Genomic DNA, 24120 nt, shown 5'->3' on the forward strand with positions numbered 1-24120 from the left:
AGGGAGGCTGAGCTAACGGGAGACATAAGGCTGGAGAGCACAACAATACCGCTGCCGTCCCACCGTCCACACCGAGTCCCCGTCCGACCGAAGCAGGCGGCCGTGTCCTCTGTCCCCTCACCGCGGACCGGAGCCGAGGCTGACGGACTGGGAGTACCAGATGCTATTCCAGCGGAGAGGGGAGACGGATGAGCCAGAGACGCTGATGGGTTCTCGTTTTCCTGACGGGTAACGGCAGACCTTCACCGAAAAAAAAGAAAAAAAAAAAGAAAGAAACAACAAAACAAACAAACTCTTAACGAGACACGGATACCGAGAGGTGGGGAGGACGTCGGTGTGCCCCCGTCTTCAGCTCCGTTTGTCCGGCATTGGCTCTGAAATGCGAACGCCGTCGCGGTCTCGGCCGTCGAGCAGCTCCTGGGCCGCATCTCGGCTCAGCGAGCCCGAATCTGGGAAGTAAGCTAGCTAGCTCTCTGCTAGCTGCAGCCGTGCCCGATGCTGCTGCTGCTGCTGCGAAACGGATCCGAAAGACAAACCAAGCTGTTCGGGGACTCGGCGCCGAGAGAGAGCGTTTGTTTCGTCCTGCCGGACTAACCGCGGCCGGTGGAGATGTGATGTAAACGAGCCCCTTTTGTCGCTGCAGGCTCTCGCTTGTCTGACGCGAAGGAGCTAACGTTGCTGCAAAATGCACAGCGGAACCACAACAGCAGGCTCCTGCTGAAGGGGGCGAGGTTGGACTGATAACCCTGCGCTGCTTCACACTCGGGGACGCATTTGGACAGCGACCACCATCCCCATCGGTCCGCCATTCACCGCTTCATCAGCCGGAGATATGGATAAACTGACGATCATTTCAGGGTGCCTGTTTTTGGCAGCAGATATCTTTGCAATAGCCAGCATTGCAAACCCAGACTGGATCAACACTGGTGAATCAGCAGGTAAATGAAGCAGGCCATGATTGTCATTCAAAACTACTTTTTTTTTTTTTTTTTTTTTAATTTCCAGGATTTCCTCCGTCTGCCCCCCCCCCCCCCCCCCAAAAAAAAAAAAAAAAAAAAAAAAAAAAACAAACCTCCACCACCACGCTATCAGATAATCTCCACAACAAAGATGTGTCCCGTTTGTGAAATGAGGGTTTCATCTGCAGCAACACCTTTTGTCTGGTAGCTCTCGTGTTTACGTTGATTTTACTGTAGTCATAAATTCAGATGTAACCCACAATTGAAGGGGCACGAAGGCTCTCTGTTGCTTCAAAGATTGAAATCAATAATAATCTACAAAAAAATTAGATAACAGTTAAGTCTCGGGACATGTCAACAAAACAATGTCAAACGCTCAATGCAATTCCTCATATACCATGGTGATGTCTTCAAATAACTTAACGTTCATATTCATATGTCAGCAATGTAGAACAATGAAGTACCAAAGCATCATTCTAGAGACCAGAAACCAAGAATAGTTCTTATTTTCTGGGAGTATTGCTGACAGTATTTGATTAATTCCCAACAGATTTTATAAAACACAATTGATTAAAATACATGAACTAAGAACGGCAAATATCGGATGCTACTAGCTACTTTAAATGTGATGATTTGCTATTTTTAGTTTGGCTTAACTTAATAAATTATACACTGATATTAATATTGCTTGGTCAAAAACATTAAACAGTGGGCAGATTTCAAAATGTGCTCTGGAAAATTTTAAGGGATTTTAAGTCTATAGTCAGACATCAGATTAGACAAAAAAAAAACCATGAACAGTTATACAGAAAAATTGACTGCTAATGGGAATGTCTTGTTTCAGCAGCGAAGGTAGTAGTTCTGTGTTATGACTACTTGACATTTGAAATGACCTCGATGTGATTACTGTGATCTCTGACTGCTGGAGGAATCACAGCTAAAAGGCGTTTATTTGTAGCAGTCCCTACTGATTTTGTACAAGAGCACATGCTGCTGGGCCTCTATTTTATTTGTGTCAGAGGTTCCTTCAACACATTTAGGCTATTGATAGACAGCTGCTCCTCTTTGTTCCCTCTGCAGGATGACAGCTTAGTAACTGGGTCAGAGAGGGTTCATCACACACAATACACATCCGTACTGTATTAACTCAACAGAAAAAGTAATCTTTACTAAATTTATAACAGGATGCAAATAGAACAAGGACATTGTCTGCAGTACATGGCACATGGTTGTATTCCAATGCATGAATGGATCTTTAGACTATTGCAGACAAGGTTCTGGTATTATTGAAATTAGTACACTAGAGCTTCAAATAAGGTGAGTGGTCAATGCCCACTGAGATCTACAGTCCTGTACCTGCATGTCCAGAAAGTTGAACCTTTGCTATATTTAAACTGCAGTGTTGCGGTGAGTGTGGGTGTAGTACAGCCACCAGCTTCCACCTCGTGCTCTGTTTCTGCTTTTGCTTCCAATCACAGCTTTTATTAGTCTGTTTGATGATTATAATGAGAGTTGGATGGTTTTTATGAGACACTTTCAACATTGACACCAATGACATACATCTTCTGTCACTGTTGTTGAATGATACATAAAAAAAATAACAATCACATTTAGATTTTTAAGAGGGGCCGCACTGTAGCGTTCTTCAGTTTTTAAAGGCAATTATCCGTGTGAATTTTTGTTGCTGATTCTGTCTATATTGGTGCAGGATAATTAGCAAATAAGTTTCGTAACAGCTTCTCTGGATTATCTAGTCAGTTGAAACACAAATGCAGATCAGCTTTTATTCATTTTTATTTATTCTGGTGTTGTTATTGTACAGCTGTACCCAAACCAGAAATTTTGTGTTATGTTGACTTCAAATGCCAAAAGTTTAAGAAATTCCTGTCAGGGCTTTGATCAAAACATGTTGTGCATGTTAGTGTTGCTATAAAGTTACTGAAGAACTAGTTTTACAAAAATTGATGACAGAAATAGTTTTTTCTTTACCAATTGTGAATTGATTCAGAATCATGCCTCTTATGTAAAAATGTATCCACCCACGCTAAGTGGGTGGATAAATAATGTATTTGTCAACAACTGAAGTGTAGGCAGATGTACAATGAGATAAACTACTACTGCATACAGACTAGTTAATGTGCATCATAAACACTTATTGAATGTTCATACAGTGATTGTAAATATAAATGTTAGCACCCCGTAGGCAGAACCACCATGCACTACCTCCATGCTGTGCAAAATGCTCTCTCTCCTTCAGAGATACTGTTTCTTTTGTGTCCTTTATGTTTGTATTATTATGCAGTCAAAGACCATTTTGGCTGCATTATTAATCTTCACTTAACATAATCACCCACAGTATCTGTCTCATGTATGGGTTGACAAATTAGCAACATATTTTGAGAAATTAACAGTCAACAATTATTGTGGGCTCCATTATAAAGTTGGGTGATATTTGCTTTCATATCATATCACATTATTAGTCAACGCCTTTTTTCACATGTTGACGTTTCAGCTTGTGACAATGCAGTGTCTGCTTTTGGCTTAGTAAGATCCAGACAAACTAAATACTTCTTCCTTGGATCTTCTCGTGTTAATATGGGTTAGGGTTGTATTTCAATTTGCTGATTATTTGGCCTCTATAATAGGGCCTAAATGGGACTCAACCTAATTAGATCCGCATTTCTTGCAGTGTTTATAATTTTGATTGAATTATTTCAGAATTATATTATTCATCACATTACTTTGTCTCCCTCATTCCCCAGACTAGTTGAACTTACTATGAAGTAGGAGCCTCATGGCATCTCCCCATGCTGATCTCCAGTCAGTTGACCTCTTGTTACCAGCTATGTGGTGGTCTTATCAGAGGGATCAGTGCTTGACAGCCTGCCCTTGTAGGAGCTCAGCATGTCATCCTTGTACTCAGAGCGTGGAGAAACAGACATGTTCTTCAGAGCTGTTGGCATCGATTATAGCTGACTTTGCTAAAGGAGTGTGTGGCTTTCTGGCTCCTGTTGTGGTCAGGTGAATTGATGAAAGCTTTTTTGTTGTGAACTAATTAAGAATAAGTGATCTGTTCAGGCATTTAGTATTGACGGCAGCCGTTTTTGTGCAATTGTTTGCACCAATAATAGAACAAACCTTTAGGCCAAGATGTGACATACTAAAAACCCAAATGCCTGTAAATGCTGCATTCTGGAGGAAAGAAAACTAGCATGGATGTCACACAGTGTTAAAGACTTTGAATATAGCTGTATGACATTGTCCTCACTTGAGTGTGATATCCTCAGACAATAACAGCTTAAGATGATTTCCTGTGTCAAGCTTTAAGACAAAGCCCTTGTTGCAGCAGTCACAGACAGAGAGTGTGATTTTTGGCAGCTTAGCCAATTATGGTCCCCCCCTCCTTCTGAAACTTCTTAACAAAGTGGGTACCATTTTCTAAGCCACATTAACAATTCTATCGTCAGACACACACACACACACACACACACACACACTACATAATGTTTTTATGCGAGTTGGGTGTTATGACTCGCCTGTATCCACAACTTATGATGATGACACTTTCATACATAGCATCGATCCATGTAGGTCTGCTGTTAAATCTCCACAGAATCATTTCTGGACAAATGTTCCGTTAGGCTGTTAAACCTTGTAGTTACTGTTGTGCTATTGCCACAGGCCATTTGATCATTTTGATAGCAATAGTTTCAGGTGGATTTGAGGGAAAGCTGTGGTAGGAATATGTTACACTGTTTCTATCCAATTTCGCTGTACTTGTGCAATAACAATAAAGACATTCTACTATTTCTACTATCCTAAAATTCTGTTTTCAGGCAAGCAGTTTCTTAATTATTATGATATAAGTTTATTTATTTTCACAGGGAAGGGTGGCTGTTGCTCTAGAGTGCATGCAATTCCCATGTGTTGATACACTGATCAGAAATGTAACAAATTTTTTATCTTAAGAATGACAGAACCACAAAACAAATTGACCTAGATGTAGAGGTGGGTGAATACGTTTTAATAAAAATTTGACTTTTGCAGGAGTTGGATCATAGGCAACTGAATCAACCCTACATGTACAAGAGACAAAATGATGTGTGATTATTCTAGGTATTCCTTGTCAAAGCACACACTGGCACTGATAAAAAGTAACTGAAACCAAGCCCAGTCTACATCCAGAGTCTTACCTGTTCCCCCAGCAAGCAAACGACAGAAACCACAGCATGAGTTCAGAACTGGGACAACAGACACCACCTTCAGGTTGAATGTAAAACAAAAACACACAGAAAGGAGAAGACAGCTGTCATTGTCTACATGTGGCATAAGGTTTCAGATCACAGCACATATTTCTTTGCCTGGCTTTTCACCTGGTGCATACCCATCTTATTTCACTTCTCCATATGCTTCTCAGGTTGTCATGCTTTAACCTGATTATTTCTCCTGCAGAATCTTAAGCCTGTTTGAAAAATATGAACAAACAAGCTCAGCCAAATGAAATAAGTATTTCTATCTGATCTCTTGTACTTAGATTTATTTGTGGTAATGTTTACATATCCATTTCAATGTTTGACCAGAGATTGAAGGAATGCAGCACTTTCCTACAAGCCATAAATACTCATTATTCTCATATGTGCTGAGTTCCCTTGAACATTTTTCAATATGAGAACTTTGGCCATTCCGTTTGTCAGCATTTAACTTGGCTGGATTTGGCCATGAAATCTTAAATAGGGTTTATTACAAAGTTATTCTACATGCTTTGTCCACAGCACTGTGAGGTTGAGAGCCTGTTGATATTTGTTGGTGTTAAACATTGGATTTGTATTTATTTTAGCTAGATGCAGTGATGTAAGTTGTGGGACAAATGTTGAGTCATTTTATTCTCACTTTTTCTCACAGCAAAGTGAAAGTTGTTTTCTTACAGCTTTGTGGTTCATTCTAAATGCTCACCATATCTTGCATGCAAGTTTAAACCGTACACAGCTGCTCTCCTGCTCCTTCCCGCAGCAGCAGCAGAAGACGCAGCTGTTGGCTGCTGTAGCTTGCCTACTTGACACCCACCAAAGTTCAGAACCCTGTTTTACTCAATTCTTACAAACGGCAGCATCCCCTATGCCACACTAATGACAGCATCATCATTCTGAAGATGAACAGACATGACCCTTATTTCTTCTTCACTAGACCAAGACATGGTGAGAGGAGTGTTTAATTGGAGATGGTACAGAGCTGACTGCAGGCTAACAACTTTAGCTGAAGTTGAGCTGAAGAATTGGTTCTTTTTTCTGTAAATGAGAGTCTGAGTCTTCTTTACAAACACACAAACTGAAGTTTAAATATAGCATTTGTGTAGACTTGAACATACTTTCCTCATTTTATTTTATTTAATGGATTAATGACTGATGCATTGAAGTGTTGTCTCCTTTTTTGCTGTGCTCTCCAGCTGTATATAAGCTCCATTTACACATCAGAGTTCACCATTCTTCAGCTTTGGCCGAGGATATGCCAAGTCAGATGACGGATACAATTGAATTAGTGATGCACTGTGTTGGGAAATGAACGTCATTATTCTAGCAATGTGCCATCAGCTTTTTGGGTGCGAAATGACTCTACCAAACTGAAGCACTGCTATTTAGGACTGCTTGTGGTCTCCTTGCTCAGTATTTATTATCCACAAATGAATGGTTGCATTGTATGTGTTTGCAGTGATGCACACTGTTCTGCATGGAGATACACAGAGGGCTTTCTGACCTTTCCACATCCTCCTACCACATGGTTAAATGGAGGCATCATGCATCAATTACCTTTTAAGTTTTTTTTTTTTCTGTGTGTGTGTGTGTGTGTTTGTGTGTAGCTGTGTACCTGCTGGTTGAGTTGTTTACCTGTTCTCCTGTGCCATAGCGTGTCTGCCCATTGTAGACCAGGAATTCCACAGAGAGCCAGTGAAACAGCAGGAGGCCTGAGCATCCAGGGGAAATGGTCATAAACTGATACCAACTGATTCCCAACATCAGGCCCCCCTCGCTTTACCTCAGTCGCCCTCTGCTCTTTAATTTGTTCAAGGTTACTCTGTAATGTTGAGCTGACTACAGGAGGCTCAGTTACTTGTTTAGCCATTCAGGTGCCATTTTTGGCGTCAGCCATGACCTCAGTTTTTTTCCTTTTTATTCTCATTGCGTAAATGTTCTGCACAGCAAGAAATGATTTAGTACAGATGATAAGTTAATGCTGAAGACCAAAAATATCCTTTTGCATGTTTTTCCTTACTGATAAAATGAGAGAATGTTTGTGTGGGGGTTTAAAGATAGATTTTATGCCCTAACCTGGACATTTATCACTTCCAAGTTTTTAGCTGTATTTGAACTTTGCCTTTTACAGCATTACTGTGAATGATTTTCTTTTGAATCACTGGTGTTATCTGTTATGATTCAGTTGGGTTGAGTTTGTGTCTGGTTGTTGCTATAAGAGCAGTGTTTTCACTGGATTTTTTTTTTTTTTTTTAAAGGGGACAGGATTTCCTCTGGACAGCCAGCAAAGCCCACCATGCCTCTGAAGCAGTACAAACACTTTTCTCACATAAGCTTTGGCTCTCTGTTTCAAGGGATTTAGTCTCAGTGGGGTTGTTAGTGGCATCATGCATTCGTTATGCAAAGACTTGGATAACATACATACCAACCTGCTGTTAAAATCTAGCTTGCATACTTGTCTCATGCACATGTCCGCCCACCTGCTGAGCCACTTTGAACTTTTATGTCACCCACACAGACTCACCATTTAGTGAATGGGTTATTTTGTGGTCAGTGGAATGAGAGTTTACAGCTTGTTAATTTTTCTTTTCAGATTAGGCCTTAAACATTTGGAGGGAACCTTGTCATATTCTCCTAAGAAAATAATGTTCTTTTAAAAACCTCAATTTTTCAAAGCAACATACAGTAATGTAGCCTACTAATTGTATATTTGTAGTTCCATGGAGTTGTTAAATGTGTGCATCCTGACATTTGCACAATTGCACATAAAAGTGTTGGTACGTTTATAGTTTCTGGTGATAAATGTACATGTTGCCCCAGACAATGTAGAGAAAAGTTTTATGGGTCACACAAACTCATAGATGTGCTAACCTCCTAAATGTGTTGTATGGGCCTGTGCATCAAGCAAGTTGTTGATTTAGCTCCTATTGGGACTTGTGACCTGAACAAAGACGAGAATAGATGAAGTCAACCTACAACTTACAAAATTAAACGTTTGTGCATAATTGCCAGTGTGGGCTATATTAACTAATAATGTATATTTATCATTAGTACCATATCAAGAACTGTCTGTTGCTTGCACATTGAGCCTTCACACTATCAAACAGTACCTTGGGCTGACATGACGGTAAAATGGTGGTTGGTGTTGCCTTTTAGGCACTGACTCATGCAAGATGTTGCATTTAAGATGAATCTCACTGAAATGTACGAGGGCATTTCATACATAAAGTACTGTCTCCCCCCCCCCCCCCCCCCCCCCCAAAAAAAAAAAAAAAAAAAGTCTTATCGTTCAAATATTCATTGATGAAACCCCTTTGGTCATTAAGACTTATAATTTTATAGATGAAGACTTCATATCCCATACAGCTTATCACTTAAAGTCCACCTTTCTTTGCCTGAGACCTGTGATCAGCTGAGTTCTGCTTACTTGTGTAGATCTGTCCCTTGAGGACTTGGTCTAATTGCTTCCTCTTAGAGTAGCTGCAATACTGGAGCATATTCTGTACTGGCCTTCACGCTTGGGCTCTGCTTATTACACGGGGTGAGGCACGAAACCCTTTGTCTGATGAGGGACAGATAGGTACAGATGAACGTGAAATCATGTCAATTATTCCTCACTGCATTACTGTTTGTCTGCGGTATGATATAAATCACTTTTTCTTATTGTAGTTTTTCCTTATCACTCTCAAATATATATTCTAGGGGCTCTGTTTGCTGTTTAGCAGAAATTACCTTCAAATTGATGTGGTATAATCTAATTGTAGGACGTTTTAGTTTCCCTCTACTCTTAAATAAATAAATAAATGTGTTGATTTGTGTTAGTAAGTTTGCTCATAAAATGAAAGGGAGCTGAAATGCCTAATGTGAGTTAAAATATCCAGTTATTGACTATCTTGGAGCATCAGCTCTGTTGCATCATTTATAATATCCACACCTCTTTGGCTTCTCCACAACAGCTATCTGTGGTGCAAAAAGGCTGTAAACTCATGTTGTGTGCTCCCCAGTAACCTCAATATCCATTCATTAAAATGAACACTTCATCCAACAAGTTTCCTCATTCTGCAGGTGCCCTTACAGTTGGTCTAGTCCGGCAATGTCAGACCATCCACGGACGAGACCGAACCTGTATTCCACCACGGCTTCCACCCGAGTGGGTCACCACGCTTTTCTTCATCATCATGGGCATCATCTCCCTCACAGTCACCTGTGGACTGCTGGTGGCATCACACTGGCGCAGAGAAGCCACAAAATACGCCCGCTGGATTGCCTTCACTGGCAGTAAGTGAATGACACAATAAAATCCACACTGAATTAAATTATTTTGCTTTACAAGACTTGTCCACAGCACATTTCACCTTTGTGCTTTTTCACTTTCCTCTCTGTCTGACTGCATCTGTCATGGCATAACCTTTAGAAAATCAGCAATGCTGCATTATTACCTCCATGTCTCTGTAGGGCAAGAAATAATGACTAGGGAAGAGCTGAGGCTGAATCAGTGTGAAAAATTGGTTTTAGCCCAGTTAATCATTGCTAATTTGCATGATGATGTGTGAGATGTTGCTTCTGAGACTATGTGCAGGGCACTTTGTTTTTCCACTGTTTTTTCTCTTCATCTTTGCATTCAACATCACTACTTGCTCTTTTCTACTCAAACATGATTGCAGTATTGATACACTTCCAGGACTGGATGATAACTCGGCATCCATCTCGTGTGGCTGAGCTGGTTTCATAAGGCTGTGTGGGAGGGAGGAGTTTGATTGGTTAGTTAGAGAAGTAGACGGCCTCAAGCACACTTCTAGAGATGGAGCAGTAGCATATGAAGCCACAATGCTGTGTACTGTTTTATAGTTTGAAAGTTTGAACAAACACACAAGCTTTTGGCCTGTCAGACCAAATGCAGATTTATTATTAGGTTTTGTATCTTATTAATCACTTATAAATAAGCAATCAATGAATGATTCATTACATTAGAGTCCATCCACAAACCCCTCCACAAACTCTGTGTGTCCAGTGAGCTCAAATCTGTGTCAGCAGCTAATTTAAGAAGGCATTGAGACATTATTTAATGATCACACTTAAAGGGAAGTAAGAAAGTTGCCATGGCAACTGTGAGCAATTGTCACCCATGTCTCCCTGCTAAGCGTCTGTTGGTCATATTAGACAAGAGGTATTAGTCCTGATTTTATTTTTTTTTCTCTTTTAGACTGTTTTAAAGCATGTGTGATATGATCACTGAGCTTTTGTTTTTGTGTTTTTCTGTCTTTGTGACATATCTGCAGCCACGTAGGGACAAAGGGATAAAGGACAAAGTCACTAGAGCATGGGTGGAAAAGAATGGGACAGAATAATCCCTATACAACTGCTGTTGAACTAAGTGGATAAGAGGATCAACAGCATTCATTTGCTGTCTTTTCATTTTTTCATCCTTGACAACAAATGGAGGAAGTTGTTATTATTATTATTTTTTTTGTTTTGTTTTAAGACAAAATTGGTGTAGCCTTCTCCTGCAAGTGTCATGTATTGAGGCTCTCTGACTTATTCGTCTGACTGCTAGATCTAAGTTCATCAAATAATTTTCGCTTGGTGGCCCAGCCATAGTTGAAACAAGCCACCCAGGAAACCAAAAAGACTCAAAGGTGTACTGTCCGTGAAAATGGTTTATAAAAAGAGCAAAAAAATGACGAGGTGTAGAGTATAGATTAATTGGGAAAATGGCTGTCTGTTTTCAGTGATTGATGGGCTTCTGAGGTTCCTCTTCTATCTTAAGAGCTTGTTTAAAGTGGATAAAATGGGCAAAAGGGACCTAGTAGTAGAGTTTCATTCCTCTTGATGTTGCTGTGCTTAAGCTATGATGGCAAGCATGGCTGAGAATGCTGTGTATGAGGAGAGGGTTAGAGGTTAAGTGAGAGAAAGGATGAACTCCTGAATAAGGGAGACTGGCCAACTAAATAATCATGTTTATAGCGGTCAAGAGCTGCTAAGGGTGTTAGTGAAAGGTGGTTGCCAACATAAAGATACAAATGGAAGGGGTGAAAGGACAAATAGATTGAAGGTGGTGGCAAGGACATGGGAGGTGGTTAATTCAGGGCAAACAGGTGATGAGGTTTGAAAAGAGGTGGGTCGTCTGTCCTGTAACTGGCTTGAGGGAACCAGCACCTGAATGGACAGCTTTGTATGACCAGCACAGGGCTGCTTCTGTGTCTGTGTACGCACACACCAGCAGTGTTTCCCCAAGGTGTTACCGTCAACTGTGGGGGTGGAGTGGGACTGACATAATAAACAAACTACATTAACAAGGTCTTACATTACATCATTATTAAATAGAGCTGCAATGTATTTTAATTATATATTTGTCCCTTTTATTACTATTTTGATTGATTTATTATTTTTTTTTTTCTATTAAAATGCAATGTTGTATAAAGAACCCCCCTCCCCCTTTTTTTTTTTTTTTTTAACTACAATGAATCCCCGAACCTTCACATAAAACAAATGAAAGCGACAAAACCTCATTTTAAGAAACTGCAGCCAGTCAGTGTTTGGCCTTTGGGATTTCAACAGTTTATATTCAAAAATGTTGTGTTCATTTTTACTCAGTGAACTGATCAATAAATCGGCTATTTGTTTAAGGGCTGATATTTCACTACAAAGATATTTACTCTGAGTTACGAGTTTATCAGCAAAGTGTCTGTAGTTTCTTTGGCATGAACTGAGCAAGGCTCCATGCATCATCAGTTGAGTGACCTAGGACCTAGACCGTGAGGTGCGCCTCAATTAACTCACTGGTGAAGCTTGCAGGAAAAATGCTGAGCTATGGATTTCCGGCTTTAGTTTATCTTTCATCACATCCTTCTGCAAACATACCCCCTCACTGATAAACACATGGTTAATGAGCAGGCAAAAAACACAGAAATGTGTGCCTGCATTTGTGCCTTGTGATTTCAGTTTACCAGAGTGTATCCGTGTATGAAGCCATTGAAATCAGAGTCACCACAACATATCCCACACTGGCTGTTCAGGCCTGTATCTGAGCATAATACTCTCAGGTCTAAACGATGGTCAAACCACAGCTCAGAAATTAATTAGGAAGATAATGCATCTGTGATACTAACAATCCAAAGATTCTGCAACCACAATACATTTGCTGTCTCTAGGCAGGGGAAATTCCATGACTGTGACAGCCTTAGTAGTATTCCTAAATTGCATTTTTATGATTCTTGCCATACTAAATAAAGCTCTTTGTGAGGAGCTGTTATTCCAAGATTAAGCAAAAACTAATTTATTATTTAATAATTTCTTACCATGATACAGGATTTCATCTGCCTTTCTCATCCCTTGTGATATATTTAATTCCTGGTCTAAATTGTAAATGTTACAGATTAGACAGATAGAGAACACACAGAGAAGGTCTTGATAAGGTATGCTAAGCATCCACATTGCTGTAATACTGCAGACTCTCAAAACTCCATATCACCATTCTAATGCAACAACCCTCAGGTACTGAACAACTTAGAAAAGTGGCAAGATTGACCAAGGGATAAAAATACCTTCATGAACCACACAGATTGCACGCAATTTAGGTAATTAAAATAACAGTTAATAGTTAATTTTTACTTTAAGAGCAGTCATATTTTGAGTTGGAGTCTTTGTAATTCTGTTAAGTTAGTTGATATTTAGAGTCCATGTAGTACACAGGTATCATAACAGATCACAGTGCTCCTTTATGATTGGATATGCTTCTGGCTGCAGACAAGCAGTCCTGGGCATGCTTCTAGTTTAGAACAGAATAAATAGAGATTCTGTGGTTCTCAAACATCTTTCCCTTTTCTTTGCCGTTTACCGTCACAGAGCATTACATAAGTGGACTCAAAGCTGTACCAAAGCAGTCCAAAATAACATCTTCAAAGGAAACAGAACACACACACCCCGACCTCTACTTTGCTCTGCAGCTGCTAACAAACCTGGCAAATGCTGAGCAGAACATCACTGCACCTTATTGAGTTCCTTTTTTTTCCCCCTCTAGATGGGTTTCTACTGTGATTGTAAAGGTTCTGAGCGTGCGATCAGTACAGCAAGCTAATTGATACCCCTGGGTTGATACACATTTCAGAGCCCACCAGTCAGTATGCTAATCAGAGTTTACTTGAGGTAGATAATTTAGTGTCTATATATGCATGTATACTAACGTAGACAATTTACACAACTGGCCAATATCTCGCCTATTCTGGGTGTATTAGTGATAGAAAATTATGCTTCCTGTTACAGCAATACCTATGTTTGTTACCTCTGTCGTGGTCGTGCACATTTTCCAGTTAAGCAGATAAATCTTTCTCCCCATCTTTCAGTAGAATTTTTTTTTTTTTTCCCTAATCCTATACTCAGAAACCAGGATTTGTTGTGTACAGTTAAAGAAATCCAACTACTGCAGAATAACAATGGTACTTCTGATACTGTTGCCCATGGAATTTAAGGAACAGATTTTTGAGGGTAAAACATTGCATGACAGAAGTACAAGCTCAGCAGTTGAGGATAAATGCCACCAAACCTGGAAGGAAACTGGGTGCATGGAGTTGGCAGGAAGTGATTTTAGCAGACCTCTGGAGTCAGTTTGTCATCCCTGCTTGAGGCAAACCACTCAACGCTACATTATCTGCTATAAGTGAAACACACCTTCATCTCTTAATGAAAAAATTGAGTTGCTTAGATGTCAAAGAGGAAGAAGAGTAGGAACTGTTGACTTTGGTTCTGTTTGCTTTAGAATTCTTTTTTTTTTGGTCCATCATAAAGCTGACTATGTTGAATGAATGCAATGCTATGGAGCGTTTCTAATCCCACACTACAATTGAAAAGTTCATAAAATCTTGTAATCTCATTACTAAAATGTCCTGCCTGAGCAGTTTGTGATGATAAAGAATTGATTCCTTTAGTGGTAGTATTCGTTGACATGTTTTAAATTCAGCAATTTTGTCTTCTCGCAAAAAAAGAAAGAAAGAAATTACTAAAACAAATCAGTGTTACTGTACAGTTCAAACACCGCCGAGATTTCTGCCTCCTGACATAAACGATCAGTAAATCAATGATGACATCTGGCAGCTGTAGGAGGTTTCACCATCAGCCTCTTCTACAGTTTAATTTTACAAACTCAAGGTTTAAGTAAGTCTCTGGCCTAATTCTGGCCTTTAAAAATGTAAGCATAATTTTGCGGTTGAGGATTATTGCCTTCTAGTGATATCAGAAATACATAATTTAAAGTTGTAAAATCTGAAATAAGCCACTATTAAGGCAAATATAAGCTGCTATTTTAAGTGTGATTTTCCCCCCCACCCACCCACTGTTATCTTTCATTGTAGAGAAAGGTGTGGAAGATGGCGTTAAATCCGATAGCAAACACTGTGTATTTGTTGTTGTTGCGGTCTCACAGTGGGAAACTTTCAGGGTTATTGCAGTAAAGTAGACACAACAAACCAAGGACTGACTGAAAATTATCAACACGAAGAACTCAAGTAGGTATTAAAGCTAATATGTGAGACATTCTTTTTCCCCACTTACTGCTCCAGTGATGATTTTTAACTGAGCGTTGAAATCATGCAAAACTAAAATATTTAAATAGTTGTTTTAGATTTCCTTTTCTAATGAGGCATTCTGTAGTCAGCCTTTGGTTTGGCTGAACTACTCAAATTTTTTGTTCGGAGTCCAGCGTCCAACACTGAGAACAATAATGTACAAGATATAACATTTTGTAGGACATTTAAGTTATGTAAAGGACATTTAAAAGAGCAGTCAGTGTTCTGACTGAGATACTCTCTTGCTGTGTTGCTTCCTTTAAAAAAAAACAAAAAAAACAGTCATGCTGATGGAAGTGCTTGCCATGGGTCTGCTTTGTGTAATTGCTCCGTCAGGGCCATCTGAAAGGAACTATTGTGGCACACTAATGAAGTTGCTAAAATTGAATTCAATTTGAGCAGCCTGCACTTCCTGCTCAAGTTGAGTGAGGTTATGCTTAATTTTCTGCAACTTGTGCAGGGAACAAAGAACAAACCGCCACCGCCACCACCACCACTGTGGGCCTTTTGTTGGCCCACAGGATTCAATTCTAGTCACATATTTGAAATGATAATAGACTTTTTGTTATATCTGCATACTACACTATGGTGACTAAAATCCATGCAGTTTTCATATGACTTAGAAAAGTGGAGGAGTAAAAGTAGTCTTCCCAGATTCATCTTTGTGTCATCATTAAGCTCAAAACAATAACCTTTTCTCTCTTATCTTGCCTTCCTTCCAGTGATCCTCTTCTGCATGGCGGCACTCATCTTCCCCATAGGTTTCTATATCAACGAGGTGGGAGGTCAGCCGTACAAGCTGCCCAACAACACAGTGGTTGGCTCCTCATACGTGCTGTTCGTCCTTTCCATCTTCTTCACCATAGTGGGACTGCTGTTTGCAGGCAAAGTTTGTCTCCCAGGCTGAGGACTCAAACGTATTGCCTCTGGACGGACACAAGAGGCTCTGGAAATTTTAAGGGATTCACTAAAATACACAATGACTGAAATAAAATAAAATAAAAAAAAAAAAACAACAAACTCTGGCCAGAAGCCTGAAACTAGAGAAGCCTCAGCTTATGTGTAAAGGGACCGCAGCACCGTGGAGCACCTAACTACTAAAAGATGAAAATGAATAAATGAACAAAACACTAAAAGGGGACATGGGCATAAAGGCTAGTCGGACTGTGACAGAGGGCAGCTGAGGCTGTCACAGCACCCTGCCACTGTCGATTTAAAATATGGCTGTCTCTATTGTTTTGTTGGAAAGGGGGTTTATTGAGGACCACTACAGCCACTCCTCTACTTGACTCCCAGCTGCCCTCGCCGCCGCCATCAGCACACATCTGCACCGTCATGAGAGCGCCGGTTGCTTTTTCAGCTTCTCGTTGCTATTTCATTTGTGTTTTTCTGTTGTACCTTTTGTTTGTTTTTTTCTCTTGCACCCCCTGCCCCTTTTCCACTGAAGCAGTTTAAGTGTAATTGAGGTTCACTGAACTAAATCCCTGAAGGATATGGGGGGGTTGCTTTAGAGCAGGGTTCATTCTCGCCTGGCTCATCACATGGTCCCAGGTGTGTGGTTGGGGAAGAGCAGCTGTGATGGCAGCTGTTTGTGTCAACACACGGGCTGCTGCTGACAAGAGGCTGGTGCCAGTGTGTCACCGCTCTGTCTCCAACCAGCTCCAGATCAGGTACCAACAAGGGGTGACCTCGTTGGGACAGGACAGGAAGGCGAGGACCAGAAAAGAGAATGCCACTCAATGTAAGATCTTGCATTATGTTATTTATATGATTAGCAAAAAAATATTGAGTGTTACTTTAGCTTGGCTACTTTGCTAAGATAAAGGAAACTGATGCACATCTTTTGCCAATAACTAGACAACTGTGAAGTTAGAGAATGATCATCTGAACATAAACACACCTCTTGTGTTAGCAGTACTAATCTTTATCCTGTTTAAGTGCAGCCACAGGCAAAGTAATTGTCAGAAGTATTATTTGAGATGTACATCACTGTGGTGTGACATTGAGGGGTTAAGATGGACTTGTATCTTCCAAATTACAGTAGACAGTATTGAATTTTATGAATGGAAGGTTATTTTGGGCGTGTGTGAAAATAACATGAATGCTGTAAATTGGTGGTATTCTCCTTTAACATTGGACAGGAAAGAAATGAGTCGGGAGTATTTTTTTTTTTTTTGGTTTTGTTTTGTACAACAGTGAAGGCCCTGGGACTGCAGGTCAGGTCCATGCATGGGGCTGTGCCTCAGTGTGACGCTCCAGATGATTGAACGTAACACACACAAACACATGCGTATTTGAAACTGTAAACACCACACTGTATCGTGGAGATTGGCTCATTAGGGCCACAACTGTTTCTTCACTTTGAATTAGTTAATATTTGGGTTATTTTCTATAAATTGTTTAGTGATCATTGAAAGGGATGCTTATCAAAAGTCAAGAAAATGCGATCTTTTTTTTTTTTTTTTTTTTTTTTTTTTTTTAAGGAAGATATTTGAAAGGCTGGAAGCAGAAAATAAATTTTTGCCTTAAGAAATGTCTGAAATTATTAATTAAGAATCACATTTGTTGCAAAATTATTTATATTCTGAATTCATTTATTTAATAAGCAAAAAAAAAAAAAGTGAAAAAGTGCCCCTTATATGTTAAGCCTTTCGCCTTTGACATATCCATAAAGTCTATATTCCAGTTTAGAGCTCATGCTGGTCTGCACCAGGGCAAAATTTCCATAAATATCCAAATCTGAACAGTTGACCTTAATTATGCTCATTTCATAGTCCTCACTAATGATTATTTTCACTATTGAATTCAAATTTAATATATTCAGATTGTCTTGTTTGAAAAGATTCAGTCTAGTGGTTTGTACAACAAAGACATCTTTGAAAAGCTGTGAACAAATTTAACTAGCTGCAGCTCTGGTCACCATCACATATCATAATGAAAAAAAAAAAACAACTTAGTATGAGCTACAAATCAGTTAGTGTCTGTCATGCTTAAAAAGTAAGGTATATTGCCTATTGATTATGGGGATAGTTGATTATTTCCTTCTTTTGATCAATAATTTAAGCTCTTCCACATCTTTGTACAAAGAAATTCTCAGCTTGGGTCTCATACTGCACAATCGTTCTCTATATTGACGCATCCCTCCTGAAAGGTGTGTGTCTGTGTGTGTTGACGCAGTCACAGAGCTTGGTCAATAAGTCTTAGTTTTGTTTTGTATTTCTGTTTCCTGCTCAGCTTTTCATACTCTCGGTCTGATGATGTATTCTGCTAAACCATACACTCTGCAATGCCCTGGATCGGGTTGTTCAGTGTTGTGCCATGACCTGTTTTTGTTTAATAATGTACAGACACACAAGGCAGGATTTCTGTATTAGGAAGCACTGTGCATTCAACAGTATAGGTAACAGAAATAGAAACACCACAAATGTATAAAAAAAGAAACGTCTTACCTCATTGTTTTTGTTTCTGCTATTATTTTCTAATGGAGGCAATGTGTGCCCTCTTAATTTGTCTCTTGGCTTGATCGGATGTCTACACATAAAGCCTATGAACATAGAAAATTATTTATCACTGAATAAAAACAGAAAAAATGGGTGTGCGTGACTCTGATAGTCTGATGGTTTATTGTGTTTATTTAAGGGGATGTGGTGTATCTAACCCACAGCTGAGATGATGAATAAAATAGAAGAGATTGTTGAAATTCTCCTTTTGAATTCAGCATTTCACCTCATCAAGTGAAATGCTGAATTCTGCTGATTTCACATTGCAGGATACTGTATGTCTCAAAGTCTCTCACCTCCTACTTCACCGAGTCCCAAAAAAACAAACAGTCACTGTTTTCAGTGTGCATTTAAAAGACAGTAAGGACAAGCAAGTGAAGTAAGTTTCCCTTTAGGCGTTTTTACACAGTCAACTCATCAGTGACCTTGAGCTCTATTTTTAGACAGTGTCGGACTAACGCAGTAATATTGAGGCTTTTCATTTGTGCTATAAAGGGTTTCCTGCAGAGTAACATTTAACGGTTGGTTTCTAAGACACTTGATTACTTGCATCATGCTGTCATCCTACCTGAGCAATACGTCAAACTGTAGAAAATGGCCTCATCTATCAGAGCATTCCTTCTGGAAGCTGGCGGTATATTTTCCTCACTGATAAACTAAACTTTAGACTTCAAAATGCTTTATTGCAAAGCATTAAATGAGAGAATTGTCCTTGGCCCATGATTGTAATTTACCCAAATAGGCTTTAAATTCACGACAGCCAATGTCAGTGTGCTAGCAGGCTCACAATGACAAAGCGAATATTCTGGTTTACATGTTTACATGTTAAACATCTTCAGTGTGTTACAATACTAACGTTGAAATCTAAATACAAGCACTAGTCATCAGCTTGGCAAGTGTTCTGTAAACGAAACGAAAAACTTGGACAAATTCTAATTCGTCAGGGGATTCAAACAATTAAAATGTCATCTCAGGTAAACATGCGTATATATGTTATACTATTATATATAATTATATCTAAAAATGCGTGTTGGTGTGTGTGTGTGTGTGTGACTGATGGAACGTGTCATAAAGTCAGCCAGGAGGACCCACAGATGATTTAGTCCGGTCGGCAGAACCTTAATGGAGAGTTATTTGGAGGCAGATGAACACTGACACATCCCAGAGCAGTTTTCTACCTCCAGATGGGGTTGAGAAACCGACTCTGGCCTGTACTTCTCAGCTGTCATGTGGAAAGGACAGAAAAGTAAAAGTGGGTGATAATATTCCTCCTTTAAAACTCTCAGGATAAATGTTCTCATTTTTTGCTTTGAGCCTGAGTGACATTGGTTAGATGATGACAAACTTGACAAAGAAGCAGCTCCTGATGGATTTCATTTCACACTCCACACCTCAATAAGGATTGATTGACAAAAGTTTCAGGAGACCAGAAGGACTGAGAGCTGCTCAGCCTGCAGCTGGCTGCCTGCCCCCTTTGTGGTCTCCTGCTGTCCCTGGATATTTGGAGTTTTGTTCTTGTCTATGCCCTTTCAGTTATCTCTTTCACCTCTTAAAGTCAGACTTTTAAATATCATTTGCTGGAAAAATCTTTCAACCTTTTTGCTCAAATTCAGTTTCCACAGTCGGATGTTTTTACAGCGACATTTGCAAAGGAAACGCTGGCTAACTTCTGATGGATTTCTTTGTAGTTTTCTAGTGACATTTGAACTCATCTTGCTTTGATGAAGAAAACATTTTGCTTGTGAAAAAAAAAAAATGCTTTTAAACAGTTAAGGTGCAGTTTCATTGCTGTATACAACCAGTGAATCTCACTGGTCTGAGGCCACTGAGACGCCCTCTTTTTTTTGTTACTAACTTTAGCTTCCTTCGGTATTGAACGGTCTGTAGGAGGGAAATGGAGACCTAACAGAAGGTGCAGTGATGTCTCCACCAGGATGGTTGTCTGCCTGCTGTTCAGCATCTTCTGTCACACAGCAGATCTGCTGCTGAGTCAAGAACACATAACAGAAACAAGGACAATGGAGATGCAGGGTGAAGAGCTCTAATCAAATCAAATTCATTTATGCAGCACCACATCATAACAGCTACAACAAGATTATTTATATAGAGAGCAGGTCTAGACCAAAAGAGAGCCAACAAATCCCTGATGAGCTCCGGAAAGTCATCCCAACAATCTCTTTTATAGGAACTTACCATATCAATATATAATCACTCATCTTATTTTAAGGTTTTAGATATCAAGTTTGATGTCGTATTAACCAAATTTTAATTACTATTCATTGACTTCAGATATTTATTCCATAACAACGTAATTATTCTGTAGCATTACTTTATTTATTTGCGATTTTATATTGATATTTGTTGATCTTTTAACAATAAACAGTTTAAATAAATAATATAAATTAATATTCATATTTCCTCTCTTCCGGATGTTGTCGGTGATGAAGCCAGAGATAACCATCATTCACTTCCCCTCAGCTACATTTTAAGATAGTTTCATTAATTGTTTGGTTTAATGGATCACACGTGTACTCTGCGGAGCGGATAATGAAGCATTAATACACTCCTGGTGAACAGGCTGCTGCGGAGCTTGATGTTTCACTGGATTTGGTTGAGGCCCAAACAGAGCTAAAGCTAAATGCTGGAATTAGATCCATCAGGTGGCCAAAGACAAATCAAAACGAGGGATACACATCAAATAGCTTTGGTCAGCAACTCGTGCTCATTGCTGTCTTGTCTTTTTCGTTTCTTCATGCTGCTGTCATGTCTAGACACTGACAGCTGTTCTGTCATTGTATATTTCTAACAACAACAACAGAAGGCTGCATGAATAAACACAAACACATGTTATCATTGCACAATTGAGACAGGAATGCAACAAACATCTGATGTTCCATAGAGGGACTCGATTACATTAACAGATGCTGCTACACACACACAAACACACACCCTAATTGTGAGATGTTTTCTGATCAGGTCTTGACTATAACAGGGCAGACAGTGGAGCCAGTGTGTCAGTTATATATAATATATACTGCTGTACTGTGGCCATGGAAGAGCTGTTCTTCCTTGGACTGATGGTCTGATTTGCAGCTTCCCCGAACCCAGGCTGTGTCAACAAGGGCATCGGACTCGAAAGCCTTATTCAAATCAGATATTCTACTGCTGACCTGCTGTGGCAAGCCCTCATAGGATCAGCTGAAAAAGCAACTATACTTAAATTTGTGTTTTTGGAGAGGAAATGTTTGATGAACTGGCCTGAGGAGTGTAAACAGCTGAACAAAGGTCACTAAGTCACTTATCAGCTACCAGGATTAAGTAAAATAATGACTGAAGGCAACATTTCAGTCCATCATTGATTACGTGCTGCCAGCTGAAGAGGAACGGGTGTTTTCCTCTGTCATTAGCATACTGTAGCTGCTGAGCTGCCTTTCTTGGTCTGTGTGTGTTCCAGAAAAACTCATGAAAACAGGACAATGAATCACAAACAACAGCTCATGATGTTATGTCACGTTTAGAGCGGTGAGCCAATATGACACAGGATGTGACACAGACTTTACATTAGAGTCCACATAGATACTGTATATTTATACTGAGAGCGAACATGGTGGCATTTTTATCTCAGCTGCCACATGTCAGCGCATACTGCAGCAGAAATGGACATGGCAACACTGATGTTTCACACAGCTGCCCAGGCTGCTGTAATATCGAAATTTCCATTGTTCGACTGTCACTTCATACATAAATAGGGGTCAAGATAAAGATGAGATGAGCCGGGGTTCGTTTAAACAGCTTTTCTTTGGGGGATGGGGGGCATATTTGATTGCATCTAATGTGATCTGTAAAAAATATTTAAGTGCAAAGAAATGCTTCGCACATCCTTCTGACTGCCCTTCAGGTTGGCTAAAAAAAGCTTCCTGGGTATGAGTGAAGCTGCTAGCAGAGATTTTTTTGAGAGCCCTCTGCAACCCCCTGAGCAACGTTGTGAAACTGAACACATACACACCTGTTAGTTGAGACTAATCCCCAAAACCAATTATCTGTAAGTCTAACCATTCTGTCTGTGTGGTGGAAGATAACCCCTGTTGAATAAACATTTAGAGAAATCCTCCCCAACTTTTTTCTTTCTTGATGCCACTTTTAATTCAGTTGCGTCCAATCAGACAAATCTCCACTGGGCCTCTGTCATTCATCCTGCCCCAATGAATTTGGCCCCAGTGAAGGCGTCATTATTCATCAGACTATTTTGGAGTATCCTGAAGATCTTTACTCTCTAACCAAGTTCCCCTCCTTTGATGTGGCTGTGTTTGCTTTGTTTTTGTATCAGTAGGAGCCGCAGGAGAGGCTGCAGTCACACGGCCCACAGACTTAGCCCCCTGACCAGTGTTTATTTCTGCTAGGCCCCACCGTTTATTTTCACGAGGGTATTAATGTGCATTTTGATATGCCGACTTTTGTTATTTTAGATGAGTCATTGGGGATTGCGTGGGTACATGTGAAAACTGTTTGTGCCTGCACAGTGTCGGTGATGCATGATGGAGAGGACTATGTATGTGTGTGTGTGTGTGTGTGTGTGTGTGTGTGTGTGTGTGTGTGTGAATTGTGCATTTTTCCGTCCCAGAATCACATATTGGTATGATAATGAAGGCTTATGCAGAGAGGTTTGTTTCTGTATCTGGAGTCAACAATGCAACCAAAATTGAGAACAGACAGTGTGAAAGGAAAAATTTCTTGTGTGCTGTAAATCTGAAACTGTCATTGTTTTCTATATTGTCCAGTCAGAGAGGAATGGCATGAACAGTCTGTAACCTGACTTCCCTCGCTTTGACCCCAGACTCTCACTCTCAGATGGACACTTGGGGAGTCAGACTCAGACAGTTCCTGGGAGAGGAGCGACCTCCTGATGGGCGATGACGCAGAACTACCACGTCGTCTTACTACCTGCATTATCGGGATATTTAACTAACAATGACCCAAACTCTGGGAGAACGTAGCCCCACCTGGCTTACAAAGGAGGACTGCATCGGACTTAATTAAAAATGAGAAGTTAACATATGAGAGGACTGCAACCTAGCGCTTACGTTCAGCATTTGGTGAAACAGAAACTTGCCAGAGATGGTAAACTCAGTACGATTCAAACTGTCATTTTCACATTTATGTTTGTGCAATTACTAAATAATGAGATGCAAAGTGAAAATTGTTTAGCTTTAGGAGTTGGATTGCTACCTTTTGGTCAGAGTCAGGCTGATCCTGTCTGTTTCGTCTTTCTGCTAAGTTAGGTTTTTTTTTACCTTGTTCTTAAATTTACAGAACTGAACTTCTCACACTTATGTTTGGGACATAAAGACATAAATATAAACATACTTCATAGTGATGGGAGATAAAAATTGTGGAAATCAAACTGAACCAAAATCCATCCAATATCTGTTTAGTCATTTCCATGATCACCTCATCAAATAGTGAGGCCATGTAGCAGATCGAATTGTCTGGAGACCATTAATATGTTGGTCTGAAACATTTGACAGATGCAGTGACAAAGACTGCTATCCCTTTGAATAGATAGAACAAGTATATGCTGCATTTCCACGTCCTCTCCCTCCCTTAACATACAACAGGCCGGTTTTTGTTTGTGTTTCACAAACAATAACTGCTGACGGGAACGAAAGATATTGATGATACGACTCCAGTTTGAATAGAGCAGAGTGAAAAAGCTTCCTGTCCTGTGTTCTCAACGTCACTTCAAACTGCAGGGAAACTCAGACGAGAGGATCTTGTTCCTGGCTGTATATGCGTTGCAGATGGCAGAGGAGGGAGATCACAGCGGCGACAATCTGATGGCTCTCTGTCAGGGATG

General features: G+C 40.0%; 2 protein-coding genes across 2 annotated transcripts in view; both read left to right on the top strand.

Annotated features, from left to right (window-relative positions):
• Positions 1-18369, top strand: mosmoa (modulator of smoothened a). The gene is made up of 3 exons (XM_029508371.1): positions 1-938; positions 9272-9484; positions 15489-18369. Exons 1-3 carry the CDS (start codon positions 833-835, stop codon positions 15671-15673), a joined length of 504 nt encoding a protein of 167 aa, XP_029364231.1. The 5' UTR covers positions 1-832; the 3' UTR covers positions 15674-18369.
• sdr42e2 (short chain dehydrogenase/reductase family 42E, member 2) overlaps positions 16345-24120 on the top strand; it is a 20394-nt gene continuing 12618 nt past the window's right edge. The window contains exons 1-2 of the mRNA XM_029508016.1: positions 16345-16507; positions 16963-16982. Coding sequence (XP_029363876.1) covers positions 16345-16507; positions 16963-16982 — 183 coding nt within the window. The remainder of the gene's footprint in view (positions 16508-16962; positions 16983-24120) is intronic.

This window comes from Echeneis naucrates, chromosome 8, assembly GCF_900963305.1.
Source record: "Echeneis naucrates chromosome 8, fEcheNa1.1, whole genome shotgun sequence".
In the NCBI taxonomy this organism is placed as follows: Eukaryota; Metazoa; Chordata; class Actinopteri; order Carangiformes; family Echeneidae; genus Echeneis; species Echeneis naucrates.

Bases quoted from the DNA above. Each gene is read 5' to 3' on its own strand.
- mosmoa (XM_029508371.1), top strand. From the start codon at position 833: ATGGATAAACTGACGATCATTTCAGGGTGCCTGTTTTTGGCAGCAGAT. The intron at 939-9,271 runs GTAAATGAAGCA...CTCATTCTGCAG, and splicing joins CAACACTGGTGAATCAGCAG to GTGCCCTTACAGTTGGTCTA. The intron at 9,485-15,488 runs GTAAGTGAATGA...CCTTCCTTCCAG, and splicing joins CTGGATTGCCTTCACTGGCA to TGATCCTCTTCTGCATGGCG.